Source organism: Ambystoma mexicanum, chromosome 14 (genome assembly GCF_040938575.1).
Source record: "Ambystoma mexicanum isolate Mex_15411 chromosome 14, UKY_AmexF1_1, whole genome shotgun sequence".
In the NCBI taxonomy this organism is placed as follows: Eukaryota; Metazoa; Chordata; class Amphibia; order Caudata; family Ambystomatidae; genus Ambystoma; species Ambystoma mexicanum.
Window position 1 is genome coordinate 555,615,539 of NC_090940.1, and position 23,734 is coordinate 555,639,272.

Consider the following 23,734-nt stretch of genomic DNA (forward strand, 5'->3'; position numbering starts at 1 on the left):
GCGTTGCTCACAGATTTCCGAATCCAAAAAAAATCAACGAGCGGAGCTCGCCTCCATGTCCCATCTTTCTGATCTGAGAAGCGAAGGCACAGACATTTGTGGCATTGTTACTCTGAGCACTGAATACGCCCCCCGCCTTACACCGTTTGCAAAGCGTTGTGTTGCCGATTATGAGCGCAGTGAACATCATTTGCACTCAAGGGAACGCGCCCATCAGAGATTGATCACCTGTGCGTGCGCTCTTCAGACCAGCAGAAGCTCAATTATTGGTCCGAATTGGGGTCCCAAGCCCAGGAGGCCAGGAGCTGCCATGGATCGTGTACACTGCAGACATGGACTGACTGTGGCAGCCGGTGCATTGACGTCACAGGGAAGCCAAATTCCATGGGTCGCGAGAGTCATCATTTTGCCTGCACGTCCCTTTGCCACTTTAAAGACTTGCACGCTTCATGTATATAGTGTGTGTGTGTGTTATATACTTTTCAACTCTCCTAGCACAGACGTCTAAGCCTATATTTTACTAGAATGATGTCAGACATGTCAGTTAATTTACCATATTCACAGAGATTACATTACATCCGCTAATTACCGATTTCAAACTGTTCAACCAAATACTCGGTCAATAACTGGTGTATGCCAACGTGGCTTCCACATGGGTTACCCTTTGTCCTTGTTTTATACAGCGAGATCACATTTTAATATAACAATTTTAATACAACACCACGTGCTGCAACCCTTCCACTTCTAAATGCTGTTAAAATTACTCAGTGTTTTGACATTCAAGCACTTGAAACGTGCAAATCTGCTGCTTTTGAGGAAGTAACCCCCCCCCCCCCCCCGAGACCCACTGGGTTGAAAAAGTAAAGTTTTGCTCATGCAACTGCCATTATTTCAGTAAATGTGTGAAGGCAGCAAGTTGGAAATACCCCACAATCACATGGACAAGCAAAGCAGTGGACGCATTCAGTGCCTTCAAACGGCATTCAGAGTTTTCACTTTTTTTGTTGTAAGAACCTGCACCTGTAACTCATTCCTGTTGCAGGTGCGCCAAAACATCCTGGCGGCCAAAGGTCCCAGCGCCCTAAAGGCTGTGGCTAACAGTGCGCATCAAAACGGGACCTGCGCCCATCTGAGCACGGCAAAACAGTCTGCGCCAAACCGGCGATGACGAAACGTCCCGCTCGGCAGATAAAAATGAATGGAGAGTGTGCATCAAAACTGGCTGCACACTGGCCCACCATGCTGGGATGCACCTTTTCACACATATGGCCTGATTTATAGAATGTTTTGTGCACGGAAAAGTGGCTTTGTGCACTTTTCAGCACGCAAAACTCCTTTCAGTGATCCATGTATCGAACTTTGTGTTTATTTCCAGAACTTCGCATGGGTCCGTCATGACTTTGGGTGCAGTCGAGCGCTGTGCGCGACACTCCACGCAAAGTGTGGGATGGGCCAATGCAAAGAAATTAATAAGGGGTGAAACATGCGAATTCCCCATTCTCCCTGCAGAATGAGGAAGAACAAGGAATAATGTGGCGTGTTGAGGGACGGGCCCCACAGTGTAATCGCACACCCAATCAAGCGCAAACCTAACCGAATTAATAAAATCCAAAGCACAACTTCACATCAGGAACAGTTACACGCAAACCTCAGGCTCACCGCCACATGATAGTAAGGCGTGGAGCACTGTGCGCATAGGATCCAACATGCAAAGGTACGGTTTACATGACAATTAAGGGGTGATGGCACGTATTTGAGGTGCTGCTTGGAGTTTGGGGTGATAGTATGCAGATTAGCGGGGTGCATCCGTGAATTATGGTGGTTCGTAAGCAGATTTTCCGGGCACTTCCATGAGGTATGTGAAATGGAAAGCAGATCCTCAGAGTGCAGTTTTGGGTTACAGGGGTTTGTACGCAGTCTCGTCAGGGTGCTCCCTTGTTTGCGGGGTGACAACTCGCAGTATTAATGTGGTGCTCCATGGTGGGGATTATGTAGGTGCAAAGGTCGGTATATGTCCCTTGTTTTGGTTTGCGGGGGGCATTTCAGGGTCATTCCGGGCACAACTTATGCCTCGGGTTACTTTGAGGTTATAATTCCATGAATACATAGAGTGCGCAATACAACTTTTACGCACAAGTACGCGAAAAGTTATTTTATGCGCTGTGAGGAATCTGAGGGCATCCTCACTTCTTTCCTCAAGATATCCTCCTCGGAGGTGGCTAGGGAAAGGCACGCTAACCAGATACTGACCCTAGGGGTAGATATGCTAGAAAGACTACCTGGGTGGAGGAGACTTGGGGAGACAAAGTGAAGCACCCGTGGGTGCAACACGGTATCCCCCAATTCTCTTTCATAATGAGTCCGCCATCCCTCAGGCCTTTATAGGCTATTGTCAGTCCCTTCCCTATTTTTCCCATAAATCATACCACAATGGACACCAGTTAGGTACTGGCATGAGGAAGAGACAAAGCCACTTTCAATTGATTCACACACGTACACACCCGGTTATTTACTGGTGCAAGCAGGAGGCAAGCAAGATCAATGCAAAACTCCCAATCCAGCAGTTAGCGGTCTAGTCCTTTTTGGACCAATCAACATGAGGGGAGGTTTAAAAGCAGCAAGAACTGGGAAAATGGTGTCTGCTGTAGAAGCAGATCTGCAGACTGCTAGGGGAGCACCGAGCTCTCCTAGAAGGCGGCGTTGTAGACGAGTGCTCGAGAACCCCAGTTAGATGCAGAGCGCATGCAGCGGGAAGCAAGGCTGAAGCAAGCTAGAGGCCTACGGCGGACTATGGAGAGGGAGCCGGCTGACCAGGCAAAGCTTTGGAGTGCGGCCAGAGCTGTGAGAGATGTATCGGTGGTAGGAGTGAAGCCACGGAGAGACACTGTGGAGACAGAGTGAGGTGCCACACGAGAGAGAGAGAGAGAGAGAGAGAGAGAGAGAGAAACAGAGACAGAGAGAGAGTTTGTGGTGGCTGTACACCTATCTATAGTTTGTCAACATACGCAGGGGGACACTGGGACCGCAGGTAACCATGTCAGAACTGTGTGATCTGAATGAAAGCAAGCACGTTTGAACACTGATCTCAATGAAAGCAAGCACGTTTGAACACTGATCTCAATGAAAGCAGTTTTGTGAAATCTAACGTTATAAAGGGACTGTGTAACTTGAGAGAACAAGCATTATCAAGAGTCATAAGAACATGTGAAATTGCAACAAGTGAATAGTGGCAAAAAAAGCAATGGTAAAGCATAAGGGTGTGAAATGAGAACAAGAGAAGCACCACTGTAGAGTTGAAACAGCGGCAACATCCATACAAGGAAGAAGAGGCAAGTAAGGTGTGTCGTTGCGTGACCTGCAATGGGTGGACTGTGGTCTGATATTTGTGCCTAGACCAAGAACACCTACTGATGGAAAAGCCTGTTGAAATACCTGCAAACAGACGTGTGATTGAATATAAAGGACATTTGGTCTGAACTGTAATTTGTGAAATCAATGAAAGGAAACCAAACCAGAAGAGCTGGGGCGAATCACAAAGACTTGTTTTGTGAAGAAGTTTAAAGACTTGAAAGCTTGGGGAAGGGAACCCCTTTGCATTGTGAACGATCTCAAACCTTGGGGAAGGGATCCCCTTTGCATTGTGAACTATCGCAAACCAGGGGGGAGTGATCTCCTTTGCAAACCAAGAGCTGGAAGAAGCTCTGACAAGTTATTTGAACACTTATCATTTTGACATTGAAATCCCTACACACTGTATACAAACAGATGTGAGGGCAAACCTTGACTTTGGACTTCCTGACGTAGACTATCCTTAGATGTCATTTAGGTAATGACATCCCATTTTAGCCTAGGGCAAGCTAGGCCTTTTTCCAACCTTTTGTTTGTTTTATAAAAGTTTGTAGCCCAAACTTCAGTTCAGTTGTCTGTGTCTACTTCAGGATTCCTTCACAGCGCACAATATTTTGCACATTTTCTATAAATCAGGCCCATAATATACTTGGTTAAGTGATATATACACGTTTCTGTCCAAATATTTGCTCATGTATCTGAACGCAGATGCCTTGCCACTCACTGTCGCTCCACTATCTATGGCACCGTATACGCAGAGAAGGGCTTTTCATCCTTAGTTTGGGAAGACGGATAACTTCATAAAGACTCTGCTAAGCAGATAATCAGTGCGTGAGTCACATGAACGTTGCACATTTGAGACCCGGAAGAGATTACAGTGGTTTAGGTCATGCCACTAAAGCGATAGGTATTGCTGGACAGAAAAAAGAAACCGTAATCATGTAACATGAACGTCCTGAAGAAAAATTATGATTTTGACAAAATGGACAGCAACATGTTGGTATATTCATACATACACCCTCTATATAACGGAATTAGGTGGATTTACAGAGGCTCAGCTGCCAGTGAGCACTTACCTGTCCAGTAAGTGGATCCTCGGCACTTATTTTTAAATGGTTTTTTACCAGTTCCTAGACACATTGTTGCACATAAGCGTATTTTAAATGTTATGTTTTGTTTGTTCACAAATACTGTTTATGTCGTGTCTTTTGCATTACATAAGAAATTAAAATGTAATCCCAAGTTTAGCTTATCTAAGAGTTATCACTTGTATTGAAAACTTTTCCCGGGCAGTGTAATTGGTTCTGAGCCATGGCTGTACAAGGCAGCTCATTAGTTTGTGCTACATTTTTCAATTTTTTGTATTATTCATTATTTCTGTAAACTCGACACTTTTAAGGAACAATCTCCAATACCACTTGGAATGTATGGGCCATTTTTTTTTGTTTTTGTTTTTTTTAAAACATACAGCCATAAAACCATTTTTTTAAAATAATTATTTTGGAAACTGAAACTGGTCGAAGAATTACTTTGAGACCTACGGTATTTTCCTTTTTGGTATTTGGCAGAAGCATTGTCAAAGATTGCCACCTTGTGGTCAAATTGCAAAATCCTGCCTGTACATTTCTCAGCTATATGCGAAGTGAGCAGATAGCGAAATGCAAGGACTTACATTTTCGGGCAGTTTTAACTCACCGGTGAATTGTTTATTTATAACGATTTACGGTGGGTGAGCAGTAATCTATTTCAAACATGGTTCAGAGGCAAAAGCACAGCGGAGGATTTAGTTTGCTTTGTCGTTAGGATCGTCAGACGATTGAACACAAAAACGGTATTTGATGTTAAATTCACAAATAAAAAGGTTGAAACAGTAACGTTTTAAAAGGAAAGTTATAAAATATACGGTCTAGAAAAATAAAAATATGTTTGAAAAAAGGTTGAAAAAATCAATCAATCAGACGAACGGAACATTTAGGAGTTTTTGGAAAGGTGGATGCAGGGAGAAACCGAAGGGTTCCAACTCATCTTAATAGCAAAAGAAAAGCGTTTAGAAAAAATGCAAAAGGCCACCGTCTAGGGGAAGGACAAGTAGCGTCCCAGTAAAAATGCACTGTTGAGTGCATGATGTAGAAAATAGGTGTGAGGACGGTGCAGGGGATGCAGGGTACAGCCGCAGCAAAGGCACCTTAAGCATAACATTAACACATGAAATGAACCAATAAAATGCACGTGTGCACCTAAATTCGCAAACCTTGAGGTACAGAAACGCAAATAATACATTGTGTTTTCATTGTTTGAGGTTTTATTTAAAAACGTTAGTAGCATTACAAAACTTTGGTGTCTCAAACTGAACGTTTTCCAACCACCTAGCTTCCTAAAATCGTGTGCACAGCCTTGTGTGGCAGAGAAAAGTGAAGGGACATTTATCATGACTGATAGCCGGGGGGCAGAGGGCGCCAGCATGTAAGCGGGCACGATCAAAATGCAGGTCACTTTTCTTATTCACTGGCTTGGCACTCATTGCCCAAGGGCAGCAGTGTGATCAGAGAGCACACAATTGAGGAGTGCCGGGGATTGCGCCTGGTTCCATGCACATACAGCACATACATGTAAACCACATCTGAAGGATCACAGTTGTACTTCTCGCAGGGGAAGAGGCAGTGCTTTAAGTGGGATTGGAGAGCTTTCTGGAGACTGCAAGGGCTCAGACCCGGCTGGCCCTGGCCCACTTAAAGCCCCTGGGAAGAGGGCAATCAGAGGGCAGGAAGAAATCGATTGGCAAGGTTAGATGACAAGCAAGAGAACATGGCGAAACAAGGGTGGAATCAGAAAGGAGGGAGAATGACTGTAAAAGAGAAGAGATAAATGAAATATAGAAACAGTTTAGGAGATGGAAAGCAACTGCAGGAGAAGGGATCCCTGTTGTGTAGACGAAGCACCTTGGGGGACAAGTAAAGTAAAGAGAAAATGTGCACAAAAGTTGAAAAGGCAAAGACCAAGATAAACAATCGACTGCTGCAAGAAAGCTCTAGTGCAGTGGTATTCAAACTTTTTTAGGATGAGCCCCCCCTTGAGTAAAAATGTTCTCGCTGAGCCCCCCAGATGCATATTTTCACTGTACCCCCTTCTGAAACAGCCTCATGCCACCCAATGACATCCTTCAAGCCCCCTAGGGGGACCAGTCCCACAGTTTGAAGACCACTGCTCTATTGCATCAAGGGAGACCCCCCCCAGTTGAGGGGGACCTCTGTAAAAGCTAAGAACGTTGGGGAGAAGGGGAGTGGCTTTGTCCTTTTCAACAACATAATATGCAACACTGCAAGTCAACTTGAGAAACTTAGGTGTGATGACTCTTCCCATGCATGGGAAAACATTGAGTGTCACACTGTTAACCGGGACAGTTATGGGTGGGACTCGCAGAGGTGGCGCACACATGTATGTTTGCCAATGGTGCTGTTCAGCAAAAATGCAGCCCTCTGGACAGGGAATGGTGTAGGTGTGAGACCCACAGAAATGAGACGCAGCCTGAGTGTTGAAATGGGAAAGACATGTGCAGAACGGCCCGCCAATGATGAGTCTTTTTTTAAATATCTCAACAGCCCTGAGGATAAACTGGCTCTGACTACCCTCACACAGACCAAACACAAACACACTTGCCTCACAACAGTTGTCAAAAGACCCCCAAACCAGCAGTTCACACAGTGGATCCCCGCCAAACTCGCATGGAACGCAACTGCCACACAAGATAGTTCACTCCAGCCTGCAACCCTGAAAGGAACGTGCTGTCAAATGGAGCCCCACTTCAGTCTCAGCAAGGCACCGCAGGGCCTGGACGCCCTTAAACTGTTGATCAAAGCTAATGGGTACATGCACCTTGACATCAAGGCATTCCTTAAGAATGCCTCCAAACCACACCAGGTCACCCAATGGCAACTTACGTGAAGTCCTCCAGTCCCCCTGCACCCAGAGACAATGCAGAAAACAGCACTAACACTTTGCTGAAAAGAAACAGGGCACCAAAAACAACATCACCGGCCAAATCAGCACCACAAAATACACCTCTACCTTGCGTCCGATCCCCACAAATTCTAGTCATTCTCCTTTGGGACAGTATTTATGCAGACCATGGGGCTCATTACGAGTTCTCCGGTATCCTGGGAACTACCGTACCATCTCCACCGCCCGATATCCCGGTGTTACCGGGATATTACAATCAGCGGATACGCCGGTTCATCCCATTTGCATGGAGTTCCATAGGACTGCATGGGATGGGGGCTTTCCGGATCACCAGCACTGTTAGTGATGGTGCCGGTGATTCAGGCATGTTTCTGCCGGGTGGTCGCCTTCCAGAGATCGGAGCCCCTATCGACAGACTTGGCGTTGTTACAAGGCACCTTATTTCCAGACCGAACAACTCGCAAAGAGGGCCTATGTCACGTTCAACGCTGCAGCCCTTTGGGGATGACGCCCCATCGCTCTTCACAAAGGATGACGGAACATGCTAGCCAAACCAGTAGCACCAGTTACAGCTCCTCAGTTCCTCGCTCCAATAAGGATGCAGATGGAAATCCCTCGAATAGGCTATACTAATGACCATTCGAGCTAGCAACATCGGCCAATCACTAACACACAGCCTGCGCGCAAGATACCAAAATGGGGTCAGTAGCCCAAAAGGGAAATGTGTCGCGTACATTCCTAAAGCAGAGATGACGTGTCTCTCGTACAGAACAACAACAAATGTGTCATCACCTGCAATTTCCATAAACATGAAGAAACACAGGGGTGAAAGTGAAACAGAGCAGAAGAAGTGGGTGAAGGAGGGAAGGATGGGGCAAGAGGGAGAGTAGGAGAGAAGCCAAGATCAACAGGAAGAGAAGGAGATTGAACAACAACAATGAGGTCGCGTCAACGAAACTGGATACAATTAGGGGTGAGGAGAAACTCACCTTCTGCCACATCATCATCCACGGTCAGCTTGAGGCTCTTGCCCCGCCGCACCACCCGGACGGTGTGCCACTCATTGTCGCTCAGCTTCTGCCCGGCGTAGAGTATCTCGGGTCCCTTGCCTGGGGACAACGTGGATTCAAGAGTTAGTAGAGGTCCCAGGTGAATCAATCATTCACTACTTTCCAATGAAGCCAGCATTGAGTGCCTTGCTGCTGCTAAGAAAGGGTCGGGCGCGGGGGATTCTGGAACTTGTGTTGGACCAGAACATTGGTGGAAAAGGCAGACGGACTACCCTTCAAGCAGAGTCTGATTGGAGTATAGAAAAGGCTGGCAGATTCATCAAAGAGTCAAGATCCAGGGGTGGGACAAGGACACTAAAAGAATAGGCCCCCTCCTTTCAAAGAGAGGTGGACGTCCTATAGGAAAGTCGAGTAATGTACAGTTCGGTGCTGTGGAAGGCCAGAAGTGGTGGAGCAGATTCGGTCGCGCAGCCTGATAGGCGACTCAATCTGCCCGAAGCGTACAAGCCCTTCGGCGTCACTAGAATAGCCTGGTGGAATTTCAATTGAATTCCTGATAGGATGGACCACATCTGCCCTCAAGCTGGAGTAAAATGCATGTCTTGTGTGTACAATGACCATAACAATAAACTGTCCTCTTTTATGGACGATACACTGACCAAAGTGGAGCACTGATTTACACCAAATAGTGTTCCGAGCGTGCTGGAATGCGCTGATAGACAGGGTCCATGCGCGTGGAACATCTCTTAACTTTCCAAAGCGTTTCAGAACAAGTTAAAGTGCTTCTAGGCCACCAAGAAACCCATTTCACACTATGGCCACTTTTTACCCTAGTAAGACAACGTGTATTTGTTTTCCTAGTAAACGCGGACTCGGAGTGCCTTCCCAATTGCCTAGTGTGCAGTAAACATCACCTCAATGCTGAGCAGCAGTTTTGCTTAAAGAGCCCTTTTGGCCTCCCTTCAGATGTTTCCAGAGAAGGTATCTGTACAGAGAAAAACAAAAGGGCTTGTGCAATGCAGAGGAATAAAAGGGGAAGCCACTTTCCCCCTAGCAGGTCTATTGCTTGCAGCGAGATCTTGCGAAGGACCTCGGCTCTTGAGAATTTTGCCTGTGGACAGCTTGTTGCCCGCATTTTGATTGAGAGCACCCAGAAACATTCCTCAACTAGTCTAAAGAAAGCAGCAGTGCTACGTTACTAGTAATGTACCCGTCCAGATTCAGAGGCCCTTCAACCAGTCTGAGTAGCCAGATTACTCTTGCATGTGATGCAATCAAATACGATTCCAAAGGTATGCACACTCATCTCCTGAATAGTCACTTTCAACAGCTGATTTAAAATGTATTTCTAACATTGCAATCCCTGTTTGTTCCTTCATTAATTCCTTTGATTTGAAAGATGTCATTTTACTAATGCAATGCAGGTCTTCTGGAATGGGGGTGTGGCTGCAGGTGGAACTTCGGGATGTTCAGCTCTGCAGGCAAACCCTACATTTTGAAGGTCGCATCATTGAGGCCTTTGGGCGTTATTTGATCATGTCATGCTATCCACATGTCAGGTTTAAGAGGAGCTGGGTCCATTTAATAAGAACATCAGCTGTATTCTTTATCTGGATCAGACATAGTGCAAGATAACATAATTCATATGCTAAAATGTAGGTCCAATCAGAGGGATAGACGGAGTTTTGTTCAAAGAAGTGCACTGAGAGGTATTGGCTTCAGTTTAAGCAGAACTACAATTATGGAGAATGAGAGTGCCCCAGCCATGACATCACCACTCAAATGTTGAAATCATTTGAATGCATAATAGGTCTGTCATACCATGCCACACCTTCTGGGTAAGAGTTATCTCTCTGCAACTAGAAGACCTTTAAGAAGTAGGCCCAACGCTCAACCAGGTGAGTATACGTGAAACAGTCTATAAGTGTTCAACAACCAGCACATGTATAGGCACCACTGGCCGACACTGCAGTGACCTGTTGGCAGCTCCATGTCAGGCCGACAGGGCATCCAGGCACCTTGTTGTCCTGAGTCCCAAACACTCAACATACGTGGACCATGAAAGTGACTAATATTGTGCATTATGGTGATCAATATTCCAATCAGGCAAATTGAGTGATGCGTAGTTCGATGGGACATTTCCTTCTTAAATGGACTGCATAATCACAAGCCAGCAGACCTGCAGTACTACCCACTGCCAGCCTTTCTGCGATCCCGGTAATGGTCTAACAGTGGTGCTGCACAACTGCATCCCGTGACGTCAGGTACTAATACTTCGAACCAACACCTAATACTGCCAATGGGGCAGTACCAGCACTCCTCAGCTCCACGGAGCAGAGTAACTGCTATTCTACAGAGAAGTATGCACACGTTAAGTTAGTGGAACAGTGAACACACCTCTTTACAGAATAGCAATACTGTTCAGGTACTAGCACTCATTACACTTAGGACTTAAGCTTTCAATGTGATTGCGGTATACCAGGGCTGTCCAAATCCAGGCCTCGCGGGCTGCATCCATGTCAGAATTTCAGTATAACCCTCATTAATATCCATGAGATAAATGTGCATACAATGATTCTAAATGTATGCAAATTCCTGCTCATGAATATTAATGAGGGATATCCTGAAAACCTGTCAGGTTTCCGGCCCTCATGGCTTGGAGTTGGACAACCCTGCACTGCCTTTCACAGGTCGGTACCAGCACTTCCTGGCTGGACTACATCCCATGTTCAATTAGATAGTATCAGTACCTCACTGGAGTACTGCACGTACATTGAATGGGGTCGTGTCACCCCTTGCTTGCACTGCTGCTAACTTGTTATAAGGAAAATACAGGCTTGTTTCAATGTGATCGTTTCAGGACTTGTACCCAATAGAATCCAGTCCATTTTTATGGGATATTATCGGTGCTTTCTTGCATGGCTTCCACATTACTTAAAGGACATAGTCATCATTGTACTCCCATTCTTTCGTGTATTCAGTGGGGCTGAGAAGCAGGTGTGTGCCCTACTTTTTCCACTTTAAGCCCTGATACATCAGTGAACAAACTCCAACTCAAAGCATATACATCAGAGAACAGAGTCTTTCTTCTTTGTTTGTCCTACAGTAGATGAAATAATGGGGGGAAAACTATTTACAAAATGGCCAATTTACTAAAGAGATTCAAATGTTAAGTGGGACCCGCATTCACCTATTGAGTCTTTTCTTGCAGGTGGACTCAGCTCTTTGCTGTACTATTTCCTGGAATGTAGTCCCTTTGTGAGGTACTAATATGGACGATTACGTGGGTTGAGTCATTAATGTAATTTAATCCCTAGAGGCAACTCTTGCGTGTTTCAGGATGATGCTTTGACAGAGGCCAGTATTGTCTGGTCTTTAATGTGGACGTCAAAGAGCAAGGTAGCCAATCGGTGCTCACATCTCCACTGGTAGTACAGACCGCGTGCCGTCCTGTGTCCACCTCTGGGGCAGCTGGACAAGTTGCACAAGTTAACTCATTTTGAGTTAAGTGATCAAGTCCATGCTTCGAGTGCTGTTCGACTGACACAGATTGCTTGAACGTGAGGGTGTACACTGATAAAATCCCCAGGGAAAAGGCTGCAAAGGGGCGGGGGGGCATTTCCCCCAAAAATGCACCCTCAGTAAAAACAAACACTTTCCCCAAATATTCTAGGATTGGAGTTTATAATATAAAATGTTACCCCTACTAGAATATTTGGGGAGGGTGTTTTAGAGGTCAGGAAACAAGTCTCCTACCTGGTGACTTTTTCCAGGCAACATTACCACATGGAACCGACCATAGTATTATTCCTTATGAAAAGTTTGATTAAGTCCAGGAACATGGCAGAACGTCATCTCGTATACCTTCCAGGAGAAAACACAGCCACCTTACAAGAGTCAGCGCAAGAGTTTTTGCATTGCACGTTGCGGTCGCAACTCTTCTGAATGGATCCACAGTACAAAGGGAGGAGAATCGCATTTGAGTTAGGAACTTTCTTGAGTGTGACTTCACAATGAAGGCCTGTTATCCGCTCTAAGGCACCCAGAAGCAGTCCCGGTAATGTTTGGCCCCTGGTTCTGGTTCTCTTGCAGCCATCGAATAACCTATGCACCTATAATTCCAGCTTGAGGGCACAAGTTGACGGTAACACATCCTGCTCCAAGACCAATCAGTGAACAGGACAGGTTTTTAAGATTGCTCTATAGAACAACCCCTAAAATAAGCATCAGCAGCAGGTCTGTAGGATTAAGTGGGGTTTCCTTTGATTTCGGGGTGCTAATGTTCAGTCATTTAGAGAACATTGCGAATGCTTTGATCTTTTTTTATGTGTCACTTTTCAAATCGGATTCTTTTTGGAAATATTGCTTACATATTGGTACGCAACCGCCCCACCCCCCACATCATACACATTTTTAGCTTGTCACAATAGTTTCTGGGCTTGCTCCTGGACAGGTTGATAACAAGTTGTCCTCTTTCCACTTAGGCATCACATGGCCCCCCTTTATATGCACTTCCCTAGGGGAAGATGGGGTGCCCAGTACTCACCCTTCTCCATGTGAATTGGACAGACACTCCCAAACATGACTCACCTTCAACTAGAGGGCAGTAACATTCTGCAGGACCTAAGGGCTGGAATGTGCAAGACCAAAGTACTCACCATTTTCCTTCGTGATTTCACCGAGAGGCGTCCATATTGCACTGAGCGACACACGGAGTCTTCCGTTCCCACGACTCCCAATGGCCATGCCAGACTGTGGACAAGAATTCATTCACTCCATGTTTTCTCATTTTTGGGGAACAGCGTGGGTCTGTACTTCACAGGCTGGAAAAGGGAAAGGGACTGAGACTTGGGAAGGGAGTCATTCTCTCTGGTGAAGTTCCCACCTACGACTGGAACTGTGGCTCATTGTCCAGAAGAAGGGGGTCATTCTTCTGGGCCAAGACGATCCACTACCTCTTTAGTATTATTTACAAGTGTGAGGGACAGAAGTAGGCATTTATTTCACACCACGATGGACTCTGCATTTACTTGGACATCCTGACAGAATCCGTAGTTCCTTAGTTGAGGCAGGGAATCCCCTCTCAGAGTTACGGAGGGAGAGGTTTCCTCTTTATTTTGATGAAACCAAAGTGTATGCCAACAACCTTGCCACTCGTGTGTCAGTCTCCCCCTTCCACACTCTTACAAGTGCCAGGACCATGTTGTGATGTCAGTGTACCTACTGAGATTCTCTGGCTGGTATACCATGTGACACTACTAAAAAGCGTTGCACTGTTGAACTGGTGTAGTGAAATATTTTGCCTTCTTGTGCTGTGTTTCAAGTCTGGGTGTTTTTCCCCTGGTACTGCTGTGTTCAAATTATAGGTGTTTCCCCACTACTGCTGTGTTTCACATCTAGGTGCTTCCCCACTACTGATGTGTTTCACATCTAGGTGTCTCCCCTATACTGCTGTGTTTCACAGCTAGCTGTTTCACCACTACTGCTGTGTTTCTGAGCTAGGTGTTTCCCCACTACTGCTGTGTTTCCCAGCTAGGTGTTTCCCCACTACTGCTGTGTTTCACAGCTAGGTGTTTCCCCACTACTGCTGTGTTTCACAGCTAGGTGTTTCCCCACTACTGTGGTGTTCCTTTTCTAGGAGTTTTTCCCAACTGCTCCAATTCTAGGTGTTTTCTCCCACTATTGCTGTGTTCCAAGTCTAAAAGGTTCCCAAAACTTCTGCCATGTTTCAAATCTAGATATTCCACCATTACAGCAGTTTTTCAAAACTAGGTTTTTCCCACTTCAGCTCCGAACAGGATGAAAATGATCAAAGAACATCCACGCATCATGAAACAAACAGACAACAGAAAAGGAGTAGGGAGTAGGCCGCACCGGAGTAGAAGACAGGGGAGAAGAGTGGAGTCTGACTGGGAAGTGTGGTTTTGAGACCTGTCGTGTACCCATCCTGATAGACGGACAAAGGTGGAAACAGTGGAGGGAGATGTGTCCCACTAAATCGGACCACCCAAAGGTGTTGAACTCGTCACACAAAGGAATAGGGCTGGACACAGAAACCAGGCAGTCCATGGGCTGACCACGGGGCACAGGGAACACACTACCCCCGGAGAAACACATGGGGGCGGGAATTGCTACACTCTTGACTGATTGACAGGGGAAGGGACATGGATCACATTTATTCACAACAGGCAATGCCACTAACAAGCCGCACTAAAAACTCACGCTTCTGCATTCACCTCTCAAACTCTGAAGTAAACGCAACCATGACTCTACAGCACCACCAATCCATGCATACGTCACAACACCACAACAATGAAATGCACCACACATAGCCTCGCCCAACGCCACATGGTGGCCACCAACCAAATATCACAGTGACCGGTGTATCCCAACTGAATCTGCCAAACGCACATCACATCTCACTTGCTCTTTTTCCCACTCAATCCTACTAACTACCCCCGCTACCTTCCTTGCATTACAGATCTGCCAGAGCGCAAAGAGACCACACAGCTGGCAACAGTGCACGGTATAAGAACCTTTAACATAACCTAAATTAATGTTTTCTCTAAAACCTCAGGATACTGGATTAGTATGCATCTACCAATTGCCCTGCCACTGCTCCATAGCTCTTTTCATTAATAAAGTTTGCACAGCATAATTTATTTCCAGAGTTCCTGCCGAAGCACTGCTGTGGTGGCTGTTCGTAGCTCCAGCCAGCGCGATCTCTGCCTCAGGTGATATCTGCACAGCAAAGGTCGCAGTGCAGAATCATTTCACACTGCACCATCTGCCGAAGAAGTCTGTGGCACTTCGAAAGCTAATGTTTTGGTCCATGTCTGCATGGCCTTTGCAGTCTGTCCAATAAAAGCTATCAAAGCCTGCATTCCGTGCATTGTTAAAACTGGACTAACACGGTATTGAACCTTTATCTCTGCATAGGAAAAGGAACGGGGAGCGCGGTCACAACAGCACACAGATTATTTTTAAGTGGTGGTCTTCAGTTAACAGAATCTGTCTCCCATTCTTAAGTGGTTTTGATGGCATTTCATGAAACAGATTTGTAGGCTTAGCGTTATGTCTGTAGGTTTCAAAGGAAAGGATCTACGTAATGAGCTGTAAGACACTAACACCGTCCTCTGGGATTTGTGCACACATGTGGGGAGTGTCAGGGTGTCTACAGTGGAAGCCCAGTTAGCAGGTGAGGACATTGCTTAGGTTTTCTAGATTACGCATTTATTTTTTATTTATTTATTTATTGTTCATGTCCTTATTGTTCCCCCTGGTAGATTTCACCTGTTGCGATTTCTTGATTTCTTCCTCGTGGCTTGTCTCCTTTGAATGAGCTTATGGTTCTTTGCTAGCATTTTGTGAGTTAGAAATTGCTGAGTTGGCAAAGAGGCAGATTTTGAGTATGCCTGAGCACGGTGCGAGCAAACTAGCTAGTCAGAGTATCACTTTTGTGCTCACCATCTACTTTCAGGGTGCACAAGGGAGATACACTGAAGCTTGCTCCACTTTCACGAAGCTTGCGGCACACCACAGTCCCTCACAGTTACAGCTATACGTTGGGGAAAGCCGCGTTACCTGGGTCTGTGGCTCAGTGAACGAATGCATCCACTACAGGGACCTGTGTTTGACCTCATGGTCACAGGTTTGAATCCCAGCAGGTCCACTCAGCCCTTCATCCTTCCAAGGTCGATAAAATGAGTACCAATACGTTGGGTAACAATAAACATCTGTTATCTGACAATAGCACCAAGATGCCCCTCTGGGGGTGGACGTGCGCTCTACAAATACGCTTTTTATTTTATGTTATCCCTGGGTAATATATGGAGGTGCACATTCTCATGCTGCTTTTGTCCAACAAAGCACTGAGGCGCGAGTAAAGGACCCCCTTTAAGGTCCGTACTTTCATTGGCCGCAGTATTAGAAGACTTCAGCGTGACATGTAAGCCCCGGTTGCACAAATGTCAATAATGATCTCGTTGACACATATTTCACATCCAAGGCAAATATGTCCAATATGGGTTATATATCACATATATGGTTTGTCATTTCCACGACATGTGTAATACAGCACGCATGTTTGTCCTGCGAACATCACTTGCGTGCCCCTTTGAACGTAATGCTAGTCAAGATTCCCTGACTCCACCTCAACAAAAACAATGGTGAATTGTGCATAGAAAGATGTGTAGCACATTGCTACCTTTATATTCCATGGGTTGCATCTGCACCATGGACATTTGCCGTCGCAGTGCTCCAGGAGCGCAGAGAGCACCCGAGCGCACCCTACCGCCTCCCACACTGCCATGCTGTACAACGGCTTCTCCATGGTCGCTCTTTCACCATTTCCTGGGCCTGTAAACTGTCTTCTACTTTCCCATTATTATTTTGCGGTCCCCCCAAGGCTCTGTTCTCAGCCCCCTTCTTTTATCTCTTTATACATCCCCTTTAGCTTGTATTGTCAAGTCGTTTGGCCTTTCCTCTCATTTCTATACAGACGATTCTCGAGTCTTTATTCCCTTTTCCTCTTTCTTAATGCTGCTTGTTTATTGGTCGTCCAATCCTGGATGCATTCCAATTTTCTTCCCCTAAACTCTTCCAAAACTGAAAGTATATTTGTTCCTACTTCAACCACCTCTTCAATTTCCCCCCACTTTTAATTTCGCCCCTCCATTCTTCCCTTCAGTCTGCCCGCAATCTGGGAGTTACTTTTTACTCATCTCGCTCCTTTCAAGATCCTATCTCTGACGCATCTCACTCATGTCGCTTTCCACTCTACACCGTCCCTAAAGCTTGCCCTCTTCTTTCTACTTTCTATATCTTCTCTGCTTCTTCTACTTCTTTGTTTCTACTCTGCTGTACTAATGGACTGTCCCCTCTATGGTCCTGATCTTCTGAGATTCAAGCGGAACGCTGCACTTCCTACTCTTTTCTTTTTTTTCCTCCTGTATTTCCATCTCTTCTCTTCAATTTGTGTCCTGGCTTTCCTTTGATTCATGTCTTTGTTTCTATTTATTGTGTGTTATTGTTAAATGTATCCATGCCCATCGCCCTCACCTATCTTCTCTAAACGCTATCTATGTTCCTGGTTGTTCTTTATGCTCTGAATCACTTCACCTTCCATCTGATCCCAAACCTCCCTGTGCTCAATACCACTTTCCTTATTTTTCATTATTGCACCTAAGAACTGCAATTCTTTACCTCTATCCAAAAGGTCTTGCCTACACTTTCTTTATTTCGTATCTTGCTTAATAAATCCTATCTTCGTTCATTACATAAATGATTGTGTCTTAATACTTAAATTTGAAGTATTAAATTCTATGTGAAGCACTTTGACAAATGCACCATATAAATAAATAAATAAATAAAAGCACAAATAACCAAACCAGGACCTTTGTCTCACATATAGTGATCATGTTTTTAACACTCATTAACCGCTTAAGTGCTTAGGACGAGTATGCTTGTACTTGTTGCATAGACTTGATGAAAGCTCAGCTGTTAAGGGCTTAATGCCCCCATCTTTACCGGGTACCCCTGGCTGGTGTGATATTGCTGTCCACTTCACCATCAGTTCCCTTGAAGAGGGAAAATGGGACGATCCCTTCGCCCGATTCTCATCCAGACCATGGCTTAGAACGTCACAACCCAAGCACCCACCGCGGGAGGAATTTGACCTGCTCACGGCTGCCCCACATGTCAAGATCCACTGTGGCCACACCCCACACAGCCAGGGAAGATGCCCGTCAATCAAACCGCATGCCAGAACCTCAGGTGGAGCTGACATCGACCATATGGACCAACTTGATTAGACAGCAACCACAAGTACCGCCATCGTTAGAGATGCCATGACAACATAGCCAGCGGACAATAACACGCATGCCACCACACACATTGTTCATACCCACACCAATCTACACAAAGAACATACTCAGTGCTATGACTTAGAGGACCACTTACACTCACACATGCATCATTGTTATTTTTCACATAGGCCAACTACCGCCCAGCAGAAACGTAAGACCCCAGAAGTGCTCGTGTACATGCTTGCAGATGTTTCCTCGCCACTAAAACTATGAAGTTGTAACCCTGTATATGGACTAATGCATATGAGTCTCTGCCGCCCTTTGCGACCCCCCATAACATGGACTATGTACCGACACCCATAAGCCAGGCCAAGGTAGGCTGCAAACCAGAGTCCCCAGACCGGAGCAGCTCAGACAGAGCTGCAGAGTGCTGACCACTCATAACGAACCCTGATGACAGCCCCTCAAACCAAGGCCGCAATGTTGCAATCTACATGCCGCGCTCCCTGTGCCAAGGATACACCTGCCACTGCTAATCGCTCCTCAGAGCCGAAATACAAATTAAATGCTCATAATTCTGCTCCAGCCACAGTCCCACAACAAATGGCCAGGCTGACCTGATGCGATGTCATGCCCCATGGACTAGAGAAGCGCTGGGGTCTCACCACTGGGACACAGACTGCAACAATGAAGTGACAATTTGGACACCGACAGCGATGGGAAAGACACGCACACCAGCTAACAGTCAGACCTGTCCATTGTCAACCGCTGACACATAGTCATACTTTGTTGCCAGCACCAGGTACACCGCGAGCTGGGAACGACGATGGTCCCAGGCTTGGGGGCTCACGGATGAACCAATCAGGACATGGGGGGGGGCTATCCACTGACGACATTGCAATTTAACCAATCACTAACTCTCTCTATGTAACCATTTCTGTATAACAAAATTTAGAGACAACACAAGCGTACCACCTGACCCCCTCTCTACCAATAATTAACCTTTCTATATGTGCCTATACTGACCATAACACTCGGGGAGCCAACCCGAGGTGACGTTAGGTTTTGGGAGACGTTTTCCCTTGTGACGCACGATGTGGCGTCATACAGCTAGAAAAAGGGCCTGCGAGCCCATGACTAACGAGATGTTCATGGGTTACCTGTGATCCCAGAGCCTATCCCTGTCTGTTTGTGCAATAAACAGCAGTAACTCTTTTGCTCTTGTGTGTGTCTCATACTCCTTTGGGACGCGGGAGAAGTTGTGGCCTCCCCAACCGTGAAGGTCCGTGGACGGCCCTGCCGACCCCCGAAAAATCACCCTGACACCCTCCACACCACTAGGCTGAGAATCATAGAAGCAATAGCGGTGGTTGTCTTATTTGGTAATTTGCAACCTTCAATAGTACAGGGCTAATAGAGTAGTAAGTGTTAGAATTTGAAAAGTTCTTATGAGGAAGAATCAGCCAATCACATTTTTTTAACTTTTGCCCTACATCAGAGGTCGTAGTAGTCAGAGAACCTAATGAGAAATAATGGCCCGCGTGAACGTAGGACGTTTATTCCATAGTCTAGGTCCCACAACCGAACGCCTTCTCACCCCTCCAGAGGGACCTTTCATCGTCCGAACGACAAACTAAAAAAGGTCGATAAAACACCAACCATCTTAAAAAGGAAGAAGGGGTGCAAGTGCCCTGAAGAATGAATAGTTTTGGAATATGCTGCAGGTTTTCTTCCTGTGCCCACCACATTTTTAATAGGCATTTATAGAAGCTTTTCTCTAGTGTAACAGAAGACCCACCATGTTGCGTAGGACATTTACAGCAATATACTATACTCTCCCATCATTTTATTTTTAGGTGCACAGACAGAGTTTAGGTTTTGAACTTTTTCTTAAAACAATTCTTTAACTTTGAAAAGGTCCACATTCTGTGTTTTACCTTACACACAGGAACACCCTCTCGTTTGCCCTTCGGGCTTCTGAAAATCATCTCAAGTTTGGAAACTCCTGAAAACCCATTTTTTTTGCCATTCTTTCATCCTGTGGTATCCTTTAGCACCATGATGCTTTTCCAGCGACCATGCGCTTAATAAAAACTATAAAATAGCATAACATACAAGTATACAATCCATTTTTAAAAAGAATTTAGACCAAAGAAAAGTGGCTAAGATGCTTTGAAACTTAAGATCTTAACTGTTTTCTGTAACCTCTCAAAATAGGTCAATGTCTCTTGTCTAGTTTTGGTCGCGGGCTATGCACATATGATTACTATGTTAGCAATAACTGGCTTGAAAGCATGACATCATTAATAGCCTCCCTCGAATTTTGCATCAGGATTTAGGCATAATCAGGAACTTCTTTAATCATTAATATACATATTTACATCCTGACATTTTGAACTTTTCCATCACGGGTTTGTCTCAACTTACTTGCTGTGTCCTCATTATCAAGGTTGCACATTAATTTTGATTTGATTGCATTTGCATGGAGTTCTGGATGAGCAAACATAGGAATATATATAATGTGCTTATGAGGTAGGACGATTCTATTTCTGTTAGCATTTTAGGTTTTGTACATGTTTGGGCAATTGAAAACTTTCTAACATTCATGATGATACAATACCTTGTTTTATTTCATTATCAAGTTTTTTGTCACTATTATTTTTCATAGAACAACATGTTATCTTCAATATTATGTTATATGTACAGTACCAATTCAATGTTGCTGCACATGTGATTTCAGATGAACTTATAGACTGAACAATATATATTTAATGGTTAATTGGAATGCTTTATTGTTTGATGCAGGGTCCACGGCGTGTATGTGTGCAGCTGGGATGATGTTGTCATGGTTCTGACATCATCGAATACATGTCTTGTCTGCACAGCGGTTCCAAATAAAAGGTGTAGCTATTTGTCAGTAAACAGACAGTGCTCCCACTAGTCGGCTGGATTCATTAACAATACCATTCATGAACCCCACAGGCTTCTTATAAACATGTGTTTAAACATGCTTGTAACATGCTATTATAGCATGTTCTTTGATCGTGCCCTAGATTTACAATCCAGTTTGCTTAACATGTACCTTGAATTGAATCACATGTGGGCCGGCTCCTTGTCTCCTAAGTATTGCATTTACGACACACATTGATGCCAAAGGAAGGAACCTAATTTAGTTTTTTGTTTGTTGTTGTGTTTTATGTTGTTTTTTGTATGTTTTTTTATGTTTGAGAATGTATTTCTTGTCGCAATTCCAATAGTGCACAAAGGTTTTCACTTTTAATATCTGGTATTGGTTTTTCAGTTTCTTAAGGGAGAAGGTGGAGTCAAGTCAGGTAGGATGTGCACCTTGGTTGACCTTAGAGTCGTTTAGATTACAAGGACATGTTGGATTATTGTATTGCCATTGCTTTTGTAATTATCTGCAGATGCTCCATGAGGAAGGACAATTGTCCATAATGCTCTGGATCAACGCCTGCATCTCTATTTATGTTTTAACACAATCTTGTTGCTCTGAAAATCATCATTAAAACATCAATGCATCGAGCTTATTGACTAATTTGGTTTGTTGAAAGAATTCTATTGTAAATATAAGGGGAATGTCGAGTTAATAATAGTTTTGTGGAGTGACCAGAGGGGGTTCACCCAGGCTCTGACAAGGTTGGCAGATTTTGCTTTGTTTCAGATACTATGAAACTCACTTGCTCCTCATTCACAAATATCATAATAGACACTCCCACGTACTGCCCTATCCTACCTGTTGGGTCTGTTTCCTGTTAACCTAGGAGTGTCGGGTGATTCTCTATTTTGGGCGTACAGGGCGTGGATGGTGGCGAAGAAAGATTTTGAAATGTTGGAAGAATGCAGCGAGACAAGTAGGGAGTTTGCTGCTTATCAGAGGCTGACAGAACCTGATAAACACTCTGCAATTTGGGATGTTTTTAATGAATGATATACTTGGGTCCCCTGCCCCCCTTTATTTATCTTCTTCTTTTCACTCTTTGTTTCCTTTTAGTTTTCCTTCAGTTGTCAATATTGTGTGATTATAGTTGAAGTTAGCTTGCCTGGGTTATGTTTCTTGCTTGTTTTTACCTTACCTGTACCTGTTGTATCACTTTGAAAAATCTTAATAAAGACATTTTACTGGAAAAAAAAGAAACTCACTTGCTCCTCAGTCACGCATACCATGTTAGTACTATTTCCTCTGAGAGCGCCTGTAAACACGCTTTTCATGGTGCGGGATATATTGAGCAAAGACTATCAGTGGACCTACTCTACACTTTCCTGATGGCACGCTGCACTCACAAGGCAACCAACCTTCAAAACCCTAGTCCCAAATGTGCCACTGTCCTTAGCGGGTGACATGGTGTCACCACATAGTATACATCCACAATGGTAGGCGGTTGATTAGTTCAAGAAGTCAGTTTTCACAAAGAACAGGACTTTTCTACATCTGTTCGATTATCTGTTTTAATAAAATGATACGGGGACGATGTTTGTTGTACAGATCTTTTCTTTCGAGGAACTACAATTTCAGACACCTCATCAAGAACTGCAAAATTGTTTTATTTTATTCCCCCCTCAGATCAATCTCATGATACCATCTTATCTTTATCCATGGATCATTGATAAATGATCAACCAAACAAACATGTAACAACAAGATGGACCCGGCGTATAATACGCCTCTCTTTCCTGCCCAATCTCTCTCCCGCTCAATCCCTCCGACCAATCGATCTCTCCCCACTCGATCTCTTCCACACCCGCTCTAACTCTATCCATCTCTCTCTCGCTCGCTCCCTATACCACTCTCTCTCTCACCCTCCCTGCCCCTCCATATTTCTCCCTCAGCAACTCTCTCTCCACCTCTCCCACTTTCCATGCCCTTGAGTGTCAATTTGTCAGATTCACATAAGCTAGACCCGCCCCAGTCATTACTGACAGCTGATATCACCACAGAAAAAACACAAATATCTTTGTGGTTAGTAGAAAGGCAGGACAATATTTTTATTTTAAAAATGTGGCTATTTTGAAGAAAAAAAAAAGGAATTCTTTAATTGTTCCACCATTGTAAACTGGCTCCATTTTAAAATTGTACAACGCATATTTGTAATTATAATTTTAAGTATATAGTCATTATGTGAATGTAACACTTTTTGTACTGTGCAAATCACTTATGAAACCCTAGAAAACCGTACATTATTTTCTGGTAAAATATTAACATGCTTGCGTAGACAGCCTAGTACACTCAAGGTGTAAGAAAGGGACAGGGACACATAGCACAACAGTGGGTTCCTGGGTGCTTGGTTTTAAACTAAGGAGCATGTTTGGGAACATAGGTATGATCAAAGATCTTTATATTTGACAAATATGCCTATAAGGCTGCATATATAATCTATAAGGGCAGTGAGTGTGTTTGTCTTGGAAGCAAGACAACACAGAGTAACACAGGTTTGAATCCCGGGCCCGTGCTCAGAGAATTGTCTGTGGTATTAAGTACGTTATAAAAGACTCATCAATTATCACTAAAGGATTGTTTACTTTCATGACTAAGAACATAAATCAGGTGTGGCTTGGTGCTCATACAATCCCTCCCCCCAGCTTTCCCTGTAACGTT

General features: G+C 44.7%; 1 protein-coding gene across 42 annotated transcripts in view; it reads right to left on the reverse strand.

Moving 5' to 3' along the window:
• Window positions 1-23,734, reverse strand: part of NRXN3 (neurexin 3) — a 2,596,979-nt gene that overhangs the window by 1,140,881 nt on the left and 1,432,364 nt on the right. For all 42 annotated transcript variants that reach the window (XR_011283789.1, XR_011283791.1, XR_011283790.1 and 39 more), the window contains one exon: window positions 8,295-8,414. Coding sequence is in view for 38 of the 42 variants with exons in the window: in XM_069637907.1 (XP_069494008.1) it covers window positions 8,295-8,414 (120 nt within the window). In the remaining 4 variants the exon portion in view is untranslated. The remainder of the gene's footprint in view (window positions 1-8,294; window positions 8,415-23,734) is intronic.